The sequence below is a fragment of the Haliotis asinina genome, chromosome 5, assembly GCF_037392515.1.
Source record: "Haliotis asinina isolate JCU_RB_2024 chromosome 5, JCU_Hal_asi_v2, whole genome shotgun sequence".
Classification (NCBI taxonomy): domain Eukaryota; kingdom Metazoa; phylum Mollusca; class Gastropoda; order Lepetellida; family Haliotidae; genus Haliotis; species Haliotis asinina.
Window position 1 is genome coordinate 36771194 of NC_090284.1, and position 19466 is coordinate 36790659.

The following is a 19466-nucleotide window of genomic DNA, read 5'->3' on the forward strand; positions in this document are numbered from 1 at the left end:
ATAAGTCCCAGGCACTTGGTAGGTACACTCCTTGGTCACGGTTGATTGCTGGTTTCTGTCTCCGGATCTCGATGGCCTCTTGTAGTTTCCTTTGGCGCCAGTTGTTATTGGTAGATAGTATCCTAGTGTCCTCCCATCGAACTGAGTGTCCAGGGTTCTTGAGAATGTGTTCAGAGATGGCCGATTTCTGGTCGAGTCTATTGCGTACATGGACGCTTGAACTTTTGTAAATGCTCAATAAATTTGATCTTACAGGCGTACACACAAAAATGTGAAATCTTAGCTTCATAATGGTGGATAGATATAACTGCTGTGTGATGAGAGAGATTTGTATTTTCAATACATGGACTCGGCAACTTACAGTCTTTCTCATCACACTACAGATCAAATTCGAATAACAAACACTTAAACAACATTTGAACTTTATTACATGTTTTGCAATTACTGGAAAGTGTCACAATATCCAATTGAGCCTGAGTGGGGAGGGCACAGTATATTTGGTTACTCAAAGGTAAACTAGGATGCCTCATTGAGATAAACACAATTAATTACACAACTCAGTGACCCAAAATGTTATTTGTAGCTATGACTAACATCTGCATATAGATCACTTAATGGATCCCATATTCACACAAACATACTGCACTTGTTTCAAACATACACGTATATTTTCCAATACTGGAATTGAGCACCGTACCGGATCCTCAGCTACCCAAGATTTTGTATTTATATTCCACTACAAAACAGACCCATGACAGCTTTGTCTGGAAGTTATATATAACACTAGTTCCATTACGTCAGGCAGACGATCGTATGCGGCTTCGTGCCATTCGTCAGATACGGGCTTAAACCTATGCTTTGGTGGGGAATGGTTACGGGATTTTTTATGAGAATAGAACGTAAATGTGTAACTCTCTGGAAAAGCGAGGGTGTCAGATCACTATACAGATCTCGGTTATGAGACTGAGGGTCGCACAGTACGTCTACTAAGCAATCAATAAATAAATTAGTTGGGAGAGGTGCGACTTGGTTCAGTCAGTGCAAGTCATGTTCTTAGTACAAGAGTGATTGCATTGCAATACGTGAAAGATGGCCACGTCACGACTGGGCGACTTGCAAATATTACGTAGCCCATCAGTAGACATGTATATAGTCATGGACTATGCTGCTTGGGCGTGTCTTTATTTTCTTTCTGTTTTCGATGCATTGGAGTACACCACAAATCGGAATCCCCAGGGTTACGAAACACGTTAAGATGTACACCCAGCTGGTAACCCTGGCCATATCGATATTCTATATTCATGCAACCAAACACCTTCGACTCGGCCAACAACATATTCTGTGGATGTGTATCTGTCAAAGCAAAAATCAACTCAAGTCGCAGCTACCCCTTTCTTCACGGCAAATTGAGACTGGGGTTACAATTATCTTTCTCCATGTCATTCCGATTAATGATGCTAACCAAATTATGCTCGTTGCTACTGAATCACTCATCAGTTGTGAGATTTAAACCAGTTCCCAACACTATGTATAACACTAACTTGCCGGAAATAAGAGATTACTTGTCTCCATGACATCAATCACGACATCTTGAGCATCGTCAAAAGGAACTATCACGTTGCGTTATTAGACCTGCTTCTGCTGTCTGGTAACAGTGCTGCATATGATAATTGTATACTTGTCGGTAACAGCTGCAAGAAAATGTGGCTGAAAACTTGTTTTTGTCCGAGACTGTACGTCTACGTAGGGGAGACAACTCTATGATTTATCGTTCAAGTAATGTTTACTTCCGCTTTAAAACACGTGTTCACGCTGGTGATTGGGTTACCCCTGAACATTGAAAGTGATACGTTATCACAGAGGAGTAAGTTGTTTCCAGACAAATTATACACGTCACACATTTAATGTTGAATGTAAGTACGTTGGTCATATTGTTGTGACAGTTTAGGATCAATGTATGTAAGTATATTTAAGATCAGCTCCTGACAGCTGAGTGTAACTGTGCTTAACACAACAAATTCACAGGTCTTTTGTGTTTAATTGTTACTCATGTAAACATTTCGTTTCAGATTTGTAATATATGACACAACAAAGTTGCATGACATCAGCTGAGTAAACATGTCCCTAGAAAATACTGTGAAAGAAAGCCAACACAGGACCAAAAAGAAGCAAAAGCAAAAAATCCAGGAATCTGATGATGTTGTAAAAGAAAGAAAAGTAAAGAAAAGTAAAGAGGAATTTTCACCAGGGAATGATGAAAATGTTGCTGTTAGTGTGAGTCATTCTAAAACAAAGAAGCATAACAGAAAAAGGCATTCTGAAAAACTGCCTGTTGAAGAGAGGAATGAAGATATTGTGGTTACAGATGGTAAATATAGTAAAGCAAAGAAAAGAAAATCCCAGTCTGAAGGTCAAGATGGAGATCAGTGTGTGAAGAAACACCAGGATCAGAGTAGTATTAAAAAGGAGAGAAAGAGAAGAGAACGGAAGGACAAATTTAAAGACAAAGTTCCTGAATTTCTCAAACTTATGAAATCTAAAAATCTGAAAGAGGAAGTGCTACCAGAAAGTGTTCCCAAAACACCGGAAGAAATTGCACTGGAGAAAATGAAAGAAGAGAAAAGGGAAAGAATGAAAAAGAAGAGGCAACTAAAGAAAGCTAACAAGGGGAAGAAAATAGAAAGTACTGTCGCAAAAGATGCTGCCTTGGCATACTTGAATCAGTGGTACTATCACCATGATGTATGGCGCTTCCAGAAGGTTCGTCAGGTCTGGTTGCTATCACACATGTATGATATCAACATGGTGAGTTGCAGAAACATAAAATATGAATTGAAACCCTTGTTATATCAACTCATTGGCTAAACTGGAAAAAAAATATATGTCATATTGTGACATGAAGAAACTTAAACATGTCAGGCTTTTGTGGGTTATATATGTTGGTTGGTTGTTTGACTCCAAGTATGGGTTGCTGGAGACAATTCTAATCTGGATCTTCTCAGGTTATAATTTTGAGAGTCAAAGGGACTTGAATCCTTCAACTGTAGGGATGTCATGCTGCAAAATGGTGGTCCTAGAGAAATGTAAAAAACTGAATACATACCATTACTCAACAACAACTGACATAAGACTGGACATTTACAATGAATGTTCCTTAAAAGTAGGTACTCAGGAGACTACATTTATAACCTACATGGTGATATGGACTAACTGATGGATATTTCAAACTTGTGTTTTTGGTGTAGGCCATGTGTTGTATATTTTAATCAAAATGCATGCATTGAACTACAATTATAACAAATTGAAATCAGCTGTCCTTTTCAGTTTGTATTGATAGTTTGAATGCTAGATCAAGAAAGATTCAACTGTGTGTTGTGTTTTAGTAGGATTACTGAGAGAGGAGACATTTTAGGTGGTATTAAATTATGAAATAGCAGAATTAATTCGTAAGCATCCACAATTTTTTTGTGTGTTAGTGTTTGTAGACTTTGCTACTTCCCATTCATTTAAATAATTATGAAAATCGTTTAAATAATTATGAAAATAGAATACAGTATTCATGTCCTGTTAATACTGGACAGCATGTGTTGTAAAAGATAATTTGGATGCTGAAAAAATTCAATAACATGCTCACATAACATTTCCAATCATGTGTGTAGTCATGTCGCAAAGTATGGCAAATTGTATAGGTTTTTCAAGATTATTGAAAATAAATGTTGAGACCCTGTAACTTTTTGAAAGTGAAAACATAATAAAAGTGACACATATACAAAGGGAGAGGTGGGGTAGCCCAATGCAGGTTTCCTCCCCCTAGACAGTATGATCCCAAAACTGACAGTCTACAGATGACGTATTTAGGGAGGTGTTATAATCCACAGCCAGAAATGGGACCTATGAAAATCCCACTGCCAGAATCAGGACAACTACCATCACTAATAGGGCCTATATGGTCTGTGTGGAAATGAGATTGTGTTAATTAATACTCTGCGAAAATGAAATAAGTTTAGCTAAGCCTTAATTAATCCATTGCTACCTACCTGATCATTGCTGCTTGATCAGGTTAATCCTAACCTGATTTTGCTCATCAACTGATAAAGAACACAATTGTCTTTAGGATTTTTTTAAAAATTTTGGACAGGATAGGGTGTATATGGTTATGAACATAGTTTGTTTTGTGCACTTGGAGACAGGCAATGGTGTGAACACACTTTGCCTTGTACAAATGGAGACAGGAAATGTTCTGTTTTTTTATTCTATTTGCATTTCTTTTGTACATTGGTCACACATAAGCAATATGATGGCCAAGAAAGGTGAAATTCTTGGGTTGAACTCTGTGATCAGTGGCATACCCTTTGATCTGAACTCTATGGTGATTTAAGCAGTGAAATATCATGATTTTCGCTATGCTTGTATATGATAAAATCATATGACTTGCCAACCATGTTTCTTTCATTTGCTTGTGTCTCCCATGGTAAGGTTTCATTGAATGGTTAAGTTAATCTATTTAATTAGCCTACTCAGGTCCATTTAGAAATTTATTACCTATCAGTTAAGCGGTGTGAACAACACACTGTCAGAAATATGACTCACGGAAATCACATTACCATGAATTGGACAGCTCACTGGACCAATTAAAAGATGTGATAGTCTCACTGCCAGAAATGTTACTTAATCCTCTAGACATTTATATTTGGAGGTCAGGGTGACTCTCCAAAGTTTTTTTAGGAAGCCAAAAATTTGGAGGTCAAACAATTTACAAAGATAATCCATTTTCTACAAATATTTACTTTTCTTCAGGTATATGTCTCTAAATCTGTGAATTCTAAAGAATTATCTCCCATTGATAGGGAATGACAATAATTTTATCAAATGAAAATAATGATGGTTTGTGAAACAACTTTTATGTTTTGTTGACAGAAGTTAAAACGAAATTCTGCAGGGTTGGTGTGTTTTTCCAATTTACATTGGTGTTAGTTTGAGTCATTTACGATTATTATTTGTTTTTGAGTCAGAGTACAATTCATTGGGAATATTTGGACTCAAATGGACTTTGAGTTAACTAACTTGTATCTGCACCACTCAGCATCAAGTAATTAAAATTCAGTTATTTCATGCTACTTTCGTCTGCGTTATTTAAAAATTATACCAGAAAAGCATCATCTAAATTTAGCCTGGTTCTATGCAAATAAGGCTGAGCTTTATGTAAATTTTTGTAAATGAATGACCCAACTAAGTGATGAAAATTTATCTGTTTAAATGGATGTCAACTTTGATTATGTGACGTGTGTACTTTCAAATCAATTTAAATCATTAATGAATCAAGTTAAATTTTTTGCTGACAGCACTGAATTGCACGATTTTCATTAAAGATTTTATTGTGTTAAGAGCAATGAAGTGTTTATTTTTATGCATAGTTTCACTTTACACTGGGTCTCGTACACAAGTTTCCACGTCAAAGGGAACTCTGCCAATGGTTAAAGTGTTTCGTCATTATGCCACAGACCCAGGTTTGGTTTTGCTAAAAATCTTTTAGGAACAGGATGTCAGTGTGGGGAGGTTGGAAATGTAATATTCTTGTGCACATAGTTAACAGTTATTGAAGGAATGTTTTAACATTGAGTGTTGAGGTGAATGATTTTTGTATCATTTAGTACAACATGTAATGTTGATGAACACTTAATACAGTTAAAAAGGTTAATTTGTAACTTTGATGTTTTACCATCAGTCATCTATTGCCTTCTTTATGATTGACATTGTGTCATGATTGTTAATATTCTGTAGGTGTCCGATGAAGGTTTTGTGCGCTTGCTGAAGTATCTGGAAGATTTAAAGGGTCATAGCAGAGCTGAAACCACAAAACAAGCAGAGACAATACTGGAAGAAGCTGAAAAGGAATATGAGAATGATGGAGAAGCAAAGGATAAGGATGATGAAGAGAAAGATGTTGAGGAGGAAGAAGAGGAGTGTGCTGAATCTGGGCAAGAAGTAGAGGAGGATCCTGAAAATGAGAGTGAGGATGAAGATAGTACTGCTGGTGAGACAAAGGCTAAGAAAAAGAACAAAGGGAAAGATGTTAACAAAGGTAAGCATGGTACATTCTTACCAGCTTTAGATAACCAAAGCATTATCTCATGTGAGCTGAAATGTAACACACTGAAATTACACATTTTTAAACTTATCCTATCTCACAGATTGTACTCATACCTGCAGCATGACTTTTGGCTGGCCACATGACACCCCTCTCTGAATATTCTTTTTTTGTTGGCCTCATGAACAGACATGCTATAAATTTGATGTGAAACATTCTAGATTACTTTAGAACTGAAAGAATCATTCCTCATCGAGAAAAAGGAAGAGCTGCTCTCAATACAAGAAGGCTTTCTAGAAATCTGACCCTTGTCCATCCTGCATAGACTGCCTTGGTTTATGTGCTTGGCAAGGTGTAATTATTGTCAGAATTTGAATGAAGATGACATTGTCTTCTACAGAAAGGACAGGACCAGTTGTCTAGACTCTCTGGAGCCTCTGGAGCATGGTCCTTCTGATCAAAGAAATGAAAAATGGACAGGCCAGTAAAAAAATCCACAATGACCTCTGCACGGTCCTTGATCAGGTTACCCACTTCTTTGACTATTTTACGGCAATTTGACAACACGTTCCCCAGCATCAATCTTCTGGGACAATTGCTGCAGAACTGAGCTCTTTAGACAGCTTGGGTTTATGCAGTGTTTATTCAATGAGGCCATCAACCATTACCGGTCTGAAGTTAAGAGTGATAGCCAATATCAAGTCTCTGTGGAAGTCCTGAAATTACAAAAGGACCCTTTGAGGCGGAGAAGACCAGCTCAGTATGTGCCCACTAACGTAGAACTATGGAACTCTTTTTGTGGCAGTGGATCCTGCAGGAGGGGCAGTAACAGTTCCAATCTCCTTCCATAAGAGGCGTTACAGGGCTGGTGCAGGAAAGCAGTGACCCCCCACCCCAGATATTGGGCTAGTTTGTGGGCAGAAAGCTTGAAATCGATGGACATTGTTGTGAGACTCCTTCGTCATATCAACTGTCAGTCAAGGTTATCGGCTTCCACTTGTGGGCATCTCGCCACTGACTCTAGACCCAGTGCATTGTACCTTCCCTGCTGCACAGATAACAGCTCTTTAGACTACGCTGGGTACATTGCTGGACAGGCTAGCCATTGAGTCTCTTTGATCTTAAGCCAAGAACCCTGGGGCCCTTTTCACAAACTCTCGTAAGTCTAAGGTCTCGTAACTTTTCTTGTAACATTCCTACTTCCTATGTTACAGTATAGGTGGCACAAATGGCCTGATCAGCCAAGACTTGCAAGATGCTTATCTGCATGTCCTGATATTCCCCTACCACTGGTAGAATCTAAGCTTCATGGCCCAAGGGATCCATGTTCAGTGGAGGATTTGGCATTTCTTTGGCACTGTGAGTGTTTACCCAGATTGCAAAGCCTATGACTCCCTTGTCAGGGCAACTGCCCTCAAGATTGTACATCAATGAACGCCTTCAAGCTGAGATGGATCCGCAGATTTTGTGTCTACATCTTCAGGGCACTACAAGCCTACTCCACCAGCTAGGCTGGGTTATCAACGTCAAATCAGAGCTGACCTCAACTCAGTGCCTCAGCAAGATGTTTGTTCCACTGTACAGGTGGGCAAAGATTCAATGCCTTGTCTTTCTAGCACTGTCCCAATAGAGGATCTTGCATCAAAGTCAAGAGCTTCTTGGTCTGCTTACATCCGCTCAAGTCCAATATATGTTGATCCACCCACCTCTGTCACTCCACCCATTCCTGTGCAGGTGGCTCAAAGTGTGGAATGTCAGTGGAAGAGTGTATTTCGTGCCAGTCTGTCCAACTCATCACCTCCTCGTGGATATGTCACTCCAGGATGGGGAACCCACTTTTTCAAGTTCCATGGCAAGGCTGTTGTCTCTTGATGAGCACAATAGCAAACCTGTGTTCAAAGCAGTCATCTTAGCCATATGCCATTGGGACCAGGAGCAGCGATCAACCAGTCTGTTCATTCAATCCGACAACTCCACCATTGTTTTGTACATCAACCATCTGCGGTCAACAAAGGTGGGCCATGCTCTTCTTCCAGCTGATGGACTCCATGGGAACATCAGCAAGAGGCAAACACGTTACAGGAATAAAGAATGTCATCTCAGAAAAGCTCTGTCTCTGTCGGACTTTCTGGTCGGTTTGTCTTCCAATCAGTTATTCTCCAGTTGACTTCTTGTCTACCAGACAATCTGGCCATATACTGGGAAAAACTAAATGCTTACACATTTCCACTACTGGCCCTTCTACCTCGAGTACTACAAAAGTTATAGCCACCAAGCAAATGACACTGCTTTTGATCGAGCTCTGCTTACTGGCTCACAGTTGGTTCGTCAACCTGTTACGTCTCACCACGCCACAGCCAAAAGCTTTACCCACTCAAAACAATGTACTCATCCATCCACACTCAGACCAGTTTCATGAATGTCTACAAACGTTCATTCTTCTTGTATGGCTCATGTACAGAAATCTCTAATGGCCAAGTGTTATTACAGAAGGGTTGCTTTAGCCATTACTTCTGCCCATCATACTTCTTATAACAAGTGGAAGAAATGTTAAACTTATTGCAAGGTGCATGATATTCTGTCTCCCACTAAAGCTTCAATGCTGTCTTTAGATGCCTGTACCTGCATCACTTGTGACTGTCTAGGAAGCCTAAAGCAACTCAAAAATCTGTAGTGGCCAAGTGTTATTACTTGCAGATTCTGATACCTTTTGGTATGGACTTATAGTAACAAATTATAAATAGGCAAATTCAACTTAAAAAGTTGAAAAACAATGTGATAAAAAAAATACCCTTGAAATCAAACGAGTTCAAACAAGTCACTAGTTTCACCCCACCTGGGATGAAAAGTGGTTTCAACAGCTATGCTGTGCTGTGTAATCATTCCGTGCCAGGATGCCTGGACGGTTTATTCCCAAGAAGGGAATTCGTAGAAAAAACGCAAGTGATGCATGCAAAGATCATCGCTGTGGTGGAAGTTGGAGAACAAAAGATTTTACTTGTGATTACAAGCCGCTTGGGTCTGCGGTAAATAAATACACTGGTTCCATACGTTCTCTTTTTTTCACATCTGGCTTCTTAGGGGTTGGCAGATTTGTAAACCAAGTTTTCAGGAAGGTGTAGCAGTAGAAATGGTAGTATCATTGTTAAAAAATGCTCAGCATGAAAACTGAAATGTCTATGGAAACAGAAAAAAGCAGCCACTGTCACAGACAACACCCAGTGTCTGTTGTATTGACACGTAGGTGTCTCCATGCCTGTCTCCTAATGACAATATGCAATACACAACTTCAATCATTGACCACAACTTGAACTTAAAATACCAGGCTATACACAATAAATGTGTTCATGCACTTGAGGTCAGTCTGTAATTACAGACAGGCATATGTTGTACTTATGATGTCTGTTGATTGCAAACAAGCTGCATCCATTTTTTTTGTATGATAGATCGAACAGAAACCAGTGCAAACTTAGATTGTCATTGTAAGTCTTTTTTTAGACAAACAATAGTTTCCAGACATGCAGTACTTATCATCTCAGTATTTGTTGATTGAGCAACAAAACCCAACATTCCATACACACACCGGAGCTTATCGTCAGATGAACCAGCCAATGGAAGTCTTTGTTACACACCCACTCGCTTTGACTGGTTTGGTGTCCAGACTGCTTTGTTTAGAGGGAAGTAGACCCAAGTACAAAATATTGCACTGTTGATTTGTGATGGTAGGCTCCTTGACTTTAATCATGGAAAGCTGCTTTTTTGCCAGACCAAAACGGTCTTCGCTTTCCAATATCTATGTGATGTCTGAGTCATGGACGTACATGGGCCTCATCAGTTTTGTCCTTTCGTCCTGGTGCAGCTGCTGTTAACTCAGTAATAGCTACAATACTGGTACCAATATCTCTAAAGTTTCTGAGCTACAGTCTGTATTGCGTTCCTCCAAACTGGCAGATCAGTCTAGGAAATTCTGTCCTCTGGCTTTGGATTTAGCGGTCGTCTTACATCTGGTTTCTGATGATTACAAACCTTTGGCTCCCCAGGCATTGGCTAAGGCGACTCAGATGTCTGAGTTTTATGCGCTGGGAGCATATAGGTGAGATTTCCAAGGTCTTCATAGCAAAGAATCAATTGCCTAGTCAATCGGATTGCCTACTCGCCATCTCACTATTGTATCATACTGGGGTGAGGTGAAAAGCGAGGAACTTTGGCTTTGCTCAGTCAGAGCTGTCAAAATCTATGTTGCGACTTCACACGACTGACATAGACTGCATAAACAACTGTTCATCTCACTGTCTCCAACCTTATCAGCAGAAGTCTCCCATCGCCCATGCTACTGGCGTACACTTTTGCCGTTCTTCCACCTTCTGCTGCATCGAACGTGATGCTCTACAGCAATGGCTCCTTGACTTTCATTATGGAAAATTGCTTTTGGCAGTCCCAAACAGTCTTTGGCTTCCACTATCTTTGTGATGTATCAGTCATGGATGTACAGTGACCTCATCAGTGTGGTCCTTTTGTCCTGGTGCTGCAGTAGTCATTGTCAAGAGCTGTCCTCCGACCGCAAAGTTTGTGTTAGCTTGTAATTAGCGAATGAAGTTGTACAGAAGGAATGGCTTTGGGGTAAGCAACCCATCACAAGTATAGGAGTTATGTAGTCAATCAGAACCATCACCACATCACAATCACCACTCTGTATACATTAAGAGATATGTTTGGTAATCTGCACCTGACTGTGGGATAAGTACAATCGATGAGACTGAAGTCAAGATGTCAAGCTGCATGATTCACTGAGGCTAAGGATGTCATGGATCCAGAGTATAGGGGCATGTTGGGTGAGCAGTACAAGAGGCCAAAAGCTTTTATTACAGTTCGTTTGCCTTCAGCTGTTGATTATCTGAGAGAGTGCAATCCATTAGATAAGAAAAGTATTATGAACATTCAACTTTAATTACAACTTTTGCTTTAAGCCATTTGTTCATTACCCGTATGAATTTGGATTGGCAGTGGAGTAGATTTCTGTTCCATTTGAAGTATTGCTTATTTTATCTCCAAAGTTATTTTGAGATGATGTCTCCTCTACACCTGATTTTTTACAATTATCACTTCCAATATTTAGGGGTAGTGGGGTAGTCTACTGGTTAAAGCACTTGCTCATCACAGTGAAGGATGGGGTTCAATTCCCCAAATGGGTACAATTTGTGAAGTCCATTTCTGTCTCACTCATTAACTTTGATTATTTCTTTTACTCCATATATTTATGGAATTGTATATTATCTTCCTTCAGTGCTGTTTTCAGAGTGATATTTGTAAACAAGAAATTTAAATGACCTTGAAAGTCAGTTTGCATGGGATGGAAATTTTCTTATCTGTAAATTTTCAAACTGCCTGTAAGCTGTTCCTCACCATCCATTTATTGTACTGTTATCCTTAAGAGTTTCATTAACATTGCTCAGTTGGTTCCTAATACCTTGTAGAGATTCTTGGTGAGGATAAGTGCAAGTGACTAATATATCAGAGCAGACTAAAATCCAGATCTTCCAGCCAGTTTGCCTTTAGCAGTTGATGTTTATAGCTCTTAAAATATATTCAGACAGATTTTTGCCATCATACCTTCTCAGTGAAATACAGATACTTGTACATTATCTATTCTTGAATTTGTTCAAATTACAATTAAATGTTGTGATTTTCAGATGTAACGTCTTCATTGAGGTACCAGAGAGCCAGGCAAATTCTCCAGATTTTAACATGACAACATCTGTAACTATGATATGGACATTAAACTTTTATGTGCAGTAAACTTCTTTTGTTTTTATGTTACCTGTGTAGCAGGTTTTCTGACATGACATCCTATTTAGCCTGCCTATTTAGAATCGCTTACCACTGAAATCAAGGATTTGCAGTAGGTTAATGAAATTTGGTGCACTCCTAAGAGAGGGGCCTATTAAGCAGAGGTTGGAAATGATCTATGTAATATGTCAAGGCAGCAGTGAAGGTCTGTAACTTAAGGTTTTGTGCATGGTAAAGGTAAGGTATTGATGTCAAACTTTTCTTCAAGCTGTTGAGCATTGGAATGGTCATTTGTAATTTTAAGGTTGTTTTGCGCCTTTGTGTTGTGAACCACCTCCTTGTTCTAGTGGATAGATCATCAGTGGTGGTAGGTCAGTCAGCAGTTTGATGCTCCAGTTTCATGTCTCACCAAAAGACATGGAAAGATGGCACTTCTGTGACACATTGAACACAACTTCAGATTCATGGAAATATTTCAGGAACCACTCTGGAGCAAATTGTCAATGGCAGTGTTTAAACTCCCAAAATTTCAAGCCAGACAGCCGGACTGGTTGGTAACTTGAAAATATTACCAGTCCGAATACAAACTTGCCTGTTCGGTTTTCAACAATAAAAAAAACAAAGATAATCAGGTTTCTCAATACTGTCTTTACTGCATGTAAGCTACATGGCCTGGTTTATGAATCTGTCTCATTTTCTGCCTCACAGTCACAATCAAGATCGGACAAATCTAAGACATAGTCTGGGCTGGCAGTGCAGTTTTTTTCAGCAGCAGGAACCTCATCATCATCTGCAGTAAAGTGCTGTTGAAACACCACAACACTCTTCAAAGCTTTTTTGAACCTGGGTATGAAGTCAGGTCCTCTGTGATGATTTTAATTCCATCTGAACCTGTCTGCTGATACTATGACAAGTATACTCTTAGCCAGTTAGGCAACTTAGGGATAAAAATATCTACCAGACTACCGGACTTGCAACTTTTAAAATGAGACTGTCCAAGATGAAAATAGACCATTCTGGACGGTCGGGTAGGCAGGACTTTTAAACACTGTCAATGGGTGCAAATTTCTACCTTAATCTGAACAATGGGATTTTCAGATGTAATTATTGGATATTTCTAATTATTACATATTTTAAAGGTCACAAAGTAAAACACAACTCTGCAGATTCTGATACCTTTCGGCATACATTTAACAAAACAAATCATCACAAATGCCAGTTCAACCCATAAAGTTGAGAAAAAATTTGATGAAGAAAAAGCCTGTGAAATCGGAGTTCAAATGATTCACTAATTTTCCCCCAGTGCTGGGGGTAAAAAGGGATTTCAACAGCTATGCTGTTCTGTACTCACAACGCATGTGCAGTGAATAGGTTCACAAAGCTTGAAACAGTATGCTTGCCCAGTGTACGATGTGAGCAGTCGTCCAATCTTGGTTGTGTACACACAGTTAAACAAGTAAATAATCTACTCATTACATAAAAAACATGTTGATTGTGATAAGCAGACTCTGTCACAGAGAAATCTCAATGTCTGGTTTATTGACACCAAAGACATATATTCGTGAATGTATGAGTCAAGAAAGTGAATACACTACAGCAGCATGCTGTCTCAAATTAATTAGGAGATCAGGACATCAATCAGTACAAGAGTCAAATGCATTACTTCCATCACTATCAGTCCACCTTATGCAAATTTACATTTTAATGGCAGCAAAACTAAGAACACCGTACTCTGATAATTGTATAACCTGTTTTCCCTGTCCCATTCGTATGTCCTGAGAAACTTGCAAATTACAACTGAAACACATACTGAAAATAAACTAACTTTTATGAATGTAATAACAAAACATTCAATACAAAATCAGATTTATGGAAATATTTACTGACAACAGATCATTTCATTTTGCATGTTTCAAGGGAGACCAAGCCTTCAAATAGTCCAAATAGGCACAAAGTTTTCTTTAGATTTTCACAATTATGTAATAGTTCAAACTGTCCTAGCCACACCAAATGTCCATCTAGTACAGAGTGAACAGTCTTTTGATGAAGCTGAAGACACTGGAGCAGCATTCTGTCTCAAACGACTGTGGCTGACTTGGTTCTTTCAGGTGGCTGACATCAATCAGGATGCAGGATTCTGTTTTTACAGGCTGTACTGTAAAAGGTGATGTGGGATCTCCCAAGTCTATCTCCAGGATGTCCTGCTTCAAGTTCATTGGGGAATGTACTGCACATGGTTTTGTTGGACCTCCCAAGTCTATCTGAAGGATGTTCTGCTCAAAGTTCTTGGAGGAACCACATAGTGGTGGGTGGGCAGGGTTAGGGAGAGGGTTCTGGGTGATGGGTGTATAATCAACTTCAACAGTTGGCAGCTTAGAGAGAAAGAAAAGGCAGTTTCATAAGACATAAGATGTAGGGAAAATAGTTAACACAGTGTGATTCTTTCTGCCCTATTACAAAAACATTGTCTGATTTTATCCTAAAAGTACATGCTTTCTGTTGCTTCCATTCAGTCATATTGACTTAATGTTTGCTTATTTTCATAAGCATATAAATCTAGTAAATAGTTTAAAGTCTAATATGGTAACAAAACCACTCTAAATCGCAACTCTCCGTTTTATATCATGTGGAAAAGTCTAGTCAACTCCCTGGATGACCTACTGGGAGAGGGACAGGATGGTTAGAGGGGGAGGCAGCAACGGTAGGACGCTGAGACTTTCTCAACTCTTCCCAAGCTGCCGAGGGAAATGATGAAAAAAATCTATGTAAAACGTATTCAAAATTGATGACAGATGGTGAATTGGGATCTTTGAAATATAAGATAAGATAAGATAAGATAAGATAAGATAAGATAAGATAATTCTTTATTGTTCATATAGTGGAAGTTCATTGCACAGTTCCAGGTCTCAGTCACATGAAAATAAACATAAAAACATCTATACACAACAACAGCAACAACAGCAATCTCCAAAATTACATGCTATCCCTTTTCCATATTTATTTCACGTATACTTGAAGGTATAAAGGAACGGCGGACCCTGATTGTTCGTAATGTCGGCACACGCAGTCTACGGCCCGAAGGGAAAATGGGATATTCCTAAACTAGAACATGAGTCGGGTCTCATAGAATTTGGTCTGTCTTTTTGATAATTTGCTGCTCATAAAAATAGCCGATACTGTCCAAGGGTAGGCCAATTATTTTTGATGCAGTATTAAGAATTTTGAGCAATTTGGTTTTGCTTGGAACAAACACGTTCAACATGAATTGACCGTAACGATATTTTCGACTTATTAGGAAATGAGCCCACATTATCCTTAAACATGTAATATTTATGGGGGCTTCATAAATATCTTGTTTGCAAACTACTGAGGATTGTTGTTCGAGCGCCATATGGCCTAGGTCAAACTTACTGATAGTAAGTTTACTGTTGCCGAGTACCAACACCAAATTGGACTTAAGAGACATAAATAATGTACCTTGGTGGTAAACACTTGCAACGCTCGTGAACATGGTGCAAAGTAGGTCACCAGTATGAATCAAATCGTATAATGACAGCGAAGACTTGGATTTGGCAACACTGATACTAAACAACAATGGCGTCGTTTGAAGAGTACCGTCACCATGGAGATGTTCTCGCGAGACCACAAAGGTTGTTCTCAGGTGAACTGGCAACGAGGATGTGTTGCGTTAGGGACGTTATCCGTCTGCTTCTTCTTCTTATATGTCCTTAACAACCTCTACGTATGAAATTCAACATACATCACGCACACAAATAGCTTTTATAGTTTTGAATTCTGCGGAAAACTGATTCTAGACAACCACCCACTATCATCAGTGACAAAAACAAACGAGCTGAAAGTAGTGAAAATGACCTATCAAAATACGCTGTAGATATCGCAAATGTGGCCATTTTCCAACATTACGAAATCGGGAATAACGGCGTTATTTGGCGTTTGTTTTGAAAATAAAAAATAACGTAACTACTCTACGTACTGGATTTTCAAAATTAGCGATCACTGGTATCATCAAATCACCAATGAAACGTTGCCGATAACCTAGAATCGGTTGGGATGCTTTTGAAAATACTACAAACACGAACGCTGAAGAGTTGTTTCCGCCATAATGGATGGTGTTTACAAAATCACTCTAAAATCGCACTAATCAATATATCACTGGAATTCCCATTCACTTTCATTCAAATAGCAAATGTTCTTTATCCGATAATTTACATAGATCTAGGCCTAATTAAGATATATCAGACAGTCGACTGTTCGCTCACACTTTCCGTAAAGATGGCAAATGAAAACAAAAAAGCGTAGCTTAAAGTGCTTTCAGCAAGAACGATAAAAATCTCAGAAATTTACTTTTTTGAAACGAATAACAATATTTCGGACAACGCTGGGCAGTGTCTGTTTGTTTTTTCAAACTACCTAAGTGTTTACACTTGAGTTTACCCCATTGGACAGGATGTTTGATATTCCACTTTACAAGTGTATACTGGTCGGTTCCAACGAAAAGCCATGTAGCTGGAATATTGCTGAGTGCTGCGTAAGACTAAATTCACTCCAATGAAAAGTGTCCACGTCCAGGTACAAGGTGTCCAAAACAGAATTGCTTGTAACTTGTAATTATTTTTACAAACGTAAAGTCCACACATTTGCCTCTCAAGCAGTTGTCATCACTATTCTCAAAACGTGAAAAGTGAATCAGTGAAGCTGAAGGCTCATTTTCTGAATTACCTACAAATACCACCATCATACTTTGTAGATCACGTGATTAGAAGGATTCTACGTTTGCCTAACATCCAAATTCACTGTTGTTCTGCATGCACAAATTGTTCACGACTATAGAAAGTCTGAAGCCATATCATGGTTTCTTTCATGTTTATAACCTCAAGCGTTGCCAAATAGAACCATTCTGGTACCTTTGTTTGGTGTGAGATAGCACCACTTAGTGTTATTTTCAAATCATAATTACATGTCTATCTTTTTTATCTGGGAGACAACGGGTGGAACATTCCATAAGTGCAACACACTTAAAAGGGATCAAAAACTAAAATTTTGGTGGAAGTATCCTTCTTGTTTTGTCTGAGTGCATCTCGGAAAGTAGCAATGTCATATTAACTGATGCAAATATAATCCTCATCCAAAGTTTAGACTTGTCATAGACTAAATCATTTCAATAAGTTTCCTTAAAACTTCATTTATTCAAACGTTCTATTTGTTTCAATATAAGTCCAAAGTGCACCGAAATTCTATCCCCTTTGTCTATGTAATGTATTCAGCAAACATTCGGTCCTCTTATCAAAACCCCCCTCCGGGCAGGGCCCTTAATTCTCAAACGCTACCATTACATGTCAATTAACACCTCCCTACGTCGGCGAATCTTACGTATACGTACATGTGCATGGGCCAGTGACCTTGCACAATGTGGCGTAATGGCCCTGTGTATAAAAACCTGACTGATATGGTCAGTCGTGAGACCATCCAGCGAGACCATCCAGTGAGACCAACCAGGGAAACCAGATCATCGAAAGAAGTGGACGGATTGTGCGGCTAGTCGGTGTGTCGACCAAGACCGTCGCCCCACCTACATCGACGATGAAGAATCGCCGTCGGACTTCTGAATGTGTGGAGGTGACAGAGCGGGTCTCCACATCGGGATCATTGGCCACTCAGTCCCGATGTGCGCTCGGTCACATGTTTACCACTGTGTATACCATTTCGACCATCACTCAGCCTAACAATAACAAACCATGGCTGCTGCTGTCTTCACCGACTCTTGTCTTCCATTACTCTTGTCCACCATCCTAAACTACCACCCGAGAGCAACCACCACGACCACCGCTCTTGGACAGACTCACAAACACGCACACGCACGCACGCACGCACGCACGCACGCACACAATAGATATATATTACCATCGAAGATTCATTTCTCCACTGTTTTGGGGGAATCAACTGCAAACCTTATGCAGATGAATTCCACGAGAATCATAAATCAAATTGCTGTAAAACGTGTGTAATTGTCGTGATAGTGAACAACTGCGTTTTTGTGCAGAGTTTGTTCACAATATCCCAATTTTCACTGTTTTTTTAAGCATTTATTGGACTCATGACAATAATCTTAAGAACGTTACTAATTTGTTTTATAAACAATACATCAGTTAATGTGTAAACAGTACCTTTAAACAGTATGGAATATTTTGCAAAAGTTGGTTTTAAACAGTCGCCGGAAGTAAGTGGATGTATTTAAATTAGTCAATCTAAACTTTGGATGAGAAGTACAGAAACTGAACTAAACTCATTACACCTGAAATTTTAACTATCATGATTCATCAGACATTTTGTGTTCCTAGAAAGCACATCACAAATGTTCAAACGCTTGAACTATTACCACATACACATTCCATTATGTACAGATAATTATGTCATGAAAGCAATCAGTACATTATACGTCTCACTGAACAATATAGTCCGTTTGACTCAAAAGCGGACGGATGAATTGCAGTCTAGCTTGAAAACTAATAAACATAACATACTCAATGGAAGGCTGATAATAATCAGAACATCATACCAACTCTGTGAGGTTTTTGCAGAATGTTTTTCTTTCAAATAAACAAAGTTGTTTAACTAACTGTCATTAAAATATTGACGCAGTTCATTATTTGCTACGAGGGAGGAGAGCAGAGAAAGGGACAGTCAGGTGTGTAAGAGTGAGTGAGTGAGCTTAGTTTTACACCGCACTCAGCAATATTCCAGCAAAATGGCGGCGGTCTGTAAATAATCGAGTCTGGACCAGACAAGCCAGTGACCAACAACATGAGCATCGATCTGCGCACTTGGGAACCGATGACATGTGTCAACCAAGTCAGCGAGGCTGACCACCCGATCCCGTTAGTCGCCTCTTACGACAAGTATAGTCACCTTTTATGGCAAGCATGGGTTGCTGAAGGCCTATTCTACCCCGGGACCTTCACTGGTCTCAGGTGTGTAAGAAAAAAAAATCTCACAGTGTTGGTACGATGTTTTGATTATGACCAGCGTTTTATTGAGTATGTTATGCTTATTCGTTTTCGAGTTACATTGGGGCGGTGGGGTAGCCTAGTGGTTAATGGCGGCCACAATGGATTGTAAGGATGTTAAGACGCCTGATTTCTAGGATTGTCTGGTGACATGTACATCGGTCTGTGATGTCACGAAAGTTTGTGGGGTTTTTTTGGGTATCAAAGTGTTGCCTGTAGTGTTGTCGTTCTAATGGTTATGCGTTCAATTTTGTCAGTGGTTAAAAGAACGTTATGTTAATTCATAACACATTAATACAATTTGTCAGTGAAACGCTTTATATTTTCACAAGTCCATGATCTATTTATAGCCAACATTGGATCATGCATCAAAAGCAGTTCCTGTGTAGCCGAATCTTAATGAGGTCAGGGCCGTGTTCAGAATCGCGCTCGATCCTGAACGCCTGTGCCCCGACGAGCGCCCCCGAGCGTCCGCGAACCATCCTCACAGCTACCTCGCCATGCGAACAAAGATGGCGCCCATGTTTAATGGAAAACAAACCCATCCAAATCATCATCATTAGTTA

At 39.3% G+C, this 19466-nt stretch overlaps 1 protein-coding gene across 1 annotated transcript; it reads left to right on the plus strand.

Annotated features, from left to right (window-relative positions):
- The first annotated feature begins 1771 nt into the window (after positions 1-1771).
- LOC137284249 (cilia- and flagella-associated protein 251-like) lies at positions 1772-11885 on the plus strand. Its single transcript, XM_067815990.1, has 4 exons — positions 1772-1864; positions 2070-2805; positions 5782-6082; positions 11779-11885. The coding sequence occupies exons 2-4, from the start codon at positions 2119-2121 to the stop codon at positions 11835-11837; spliced, it is 1047 nt and encodes a 348-aa protein (XP_067672091.1). The 5' UTR covers positions 1772-1864; positions 2070-2118; the 3' UTR covers positions 11838-11885.
- The last annotated feature ends 7581 nt before the right edge of the window (positions 11886-19466 follow it).

Coding starts and splice junctions, on each gene's coding strand:
- LOC137284249 (XM_067815990.1), top strand. CDS start 2,119: ATGTCCCTAGAAAATACTGTGAAAGAAAGCCAACACAGGACCAAAAAG. Junction 2,806..5,781: donor ACATGTATGATATCAACATG/GTGAGTTGCAGA, acceptor AATATTCTGTAG/GTGTCCGATGAAGGTTTTGT. Junction 6,083..11,778: donor AGGGAAAGATGTTAACAAAG/GTAAGCATGGTA, acceptor TGTGATTTTCAG/ATGTAACGTCTTCATTGAGG.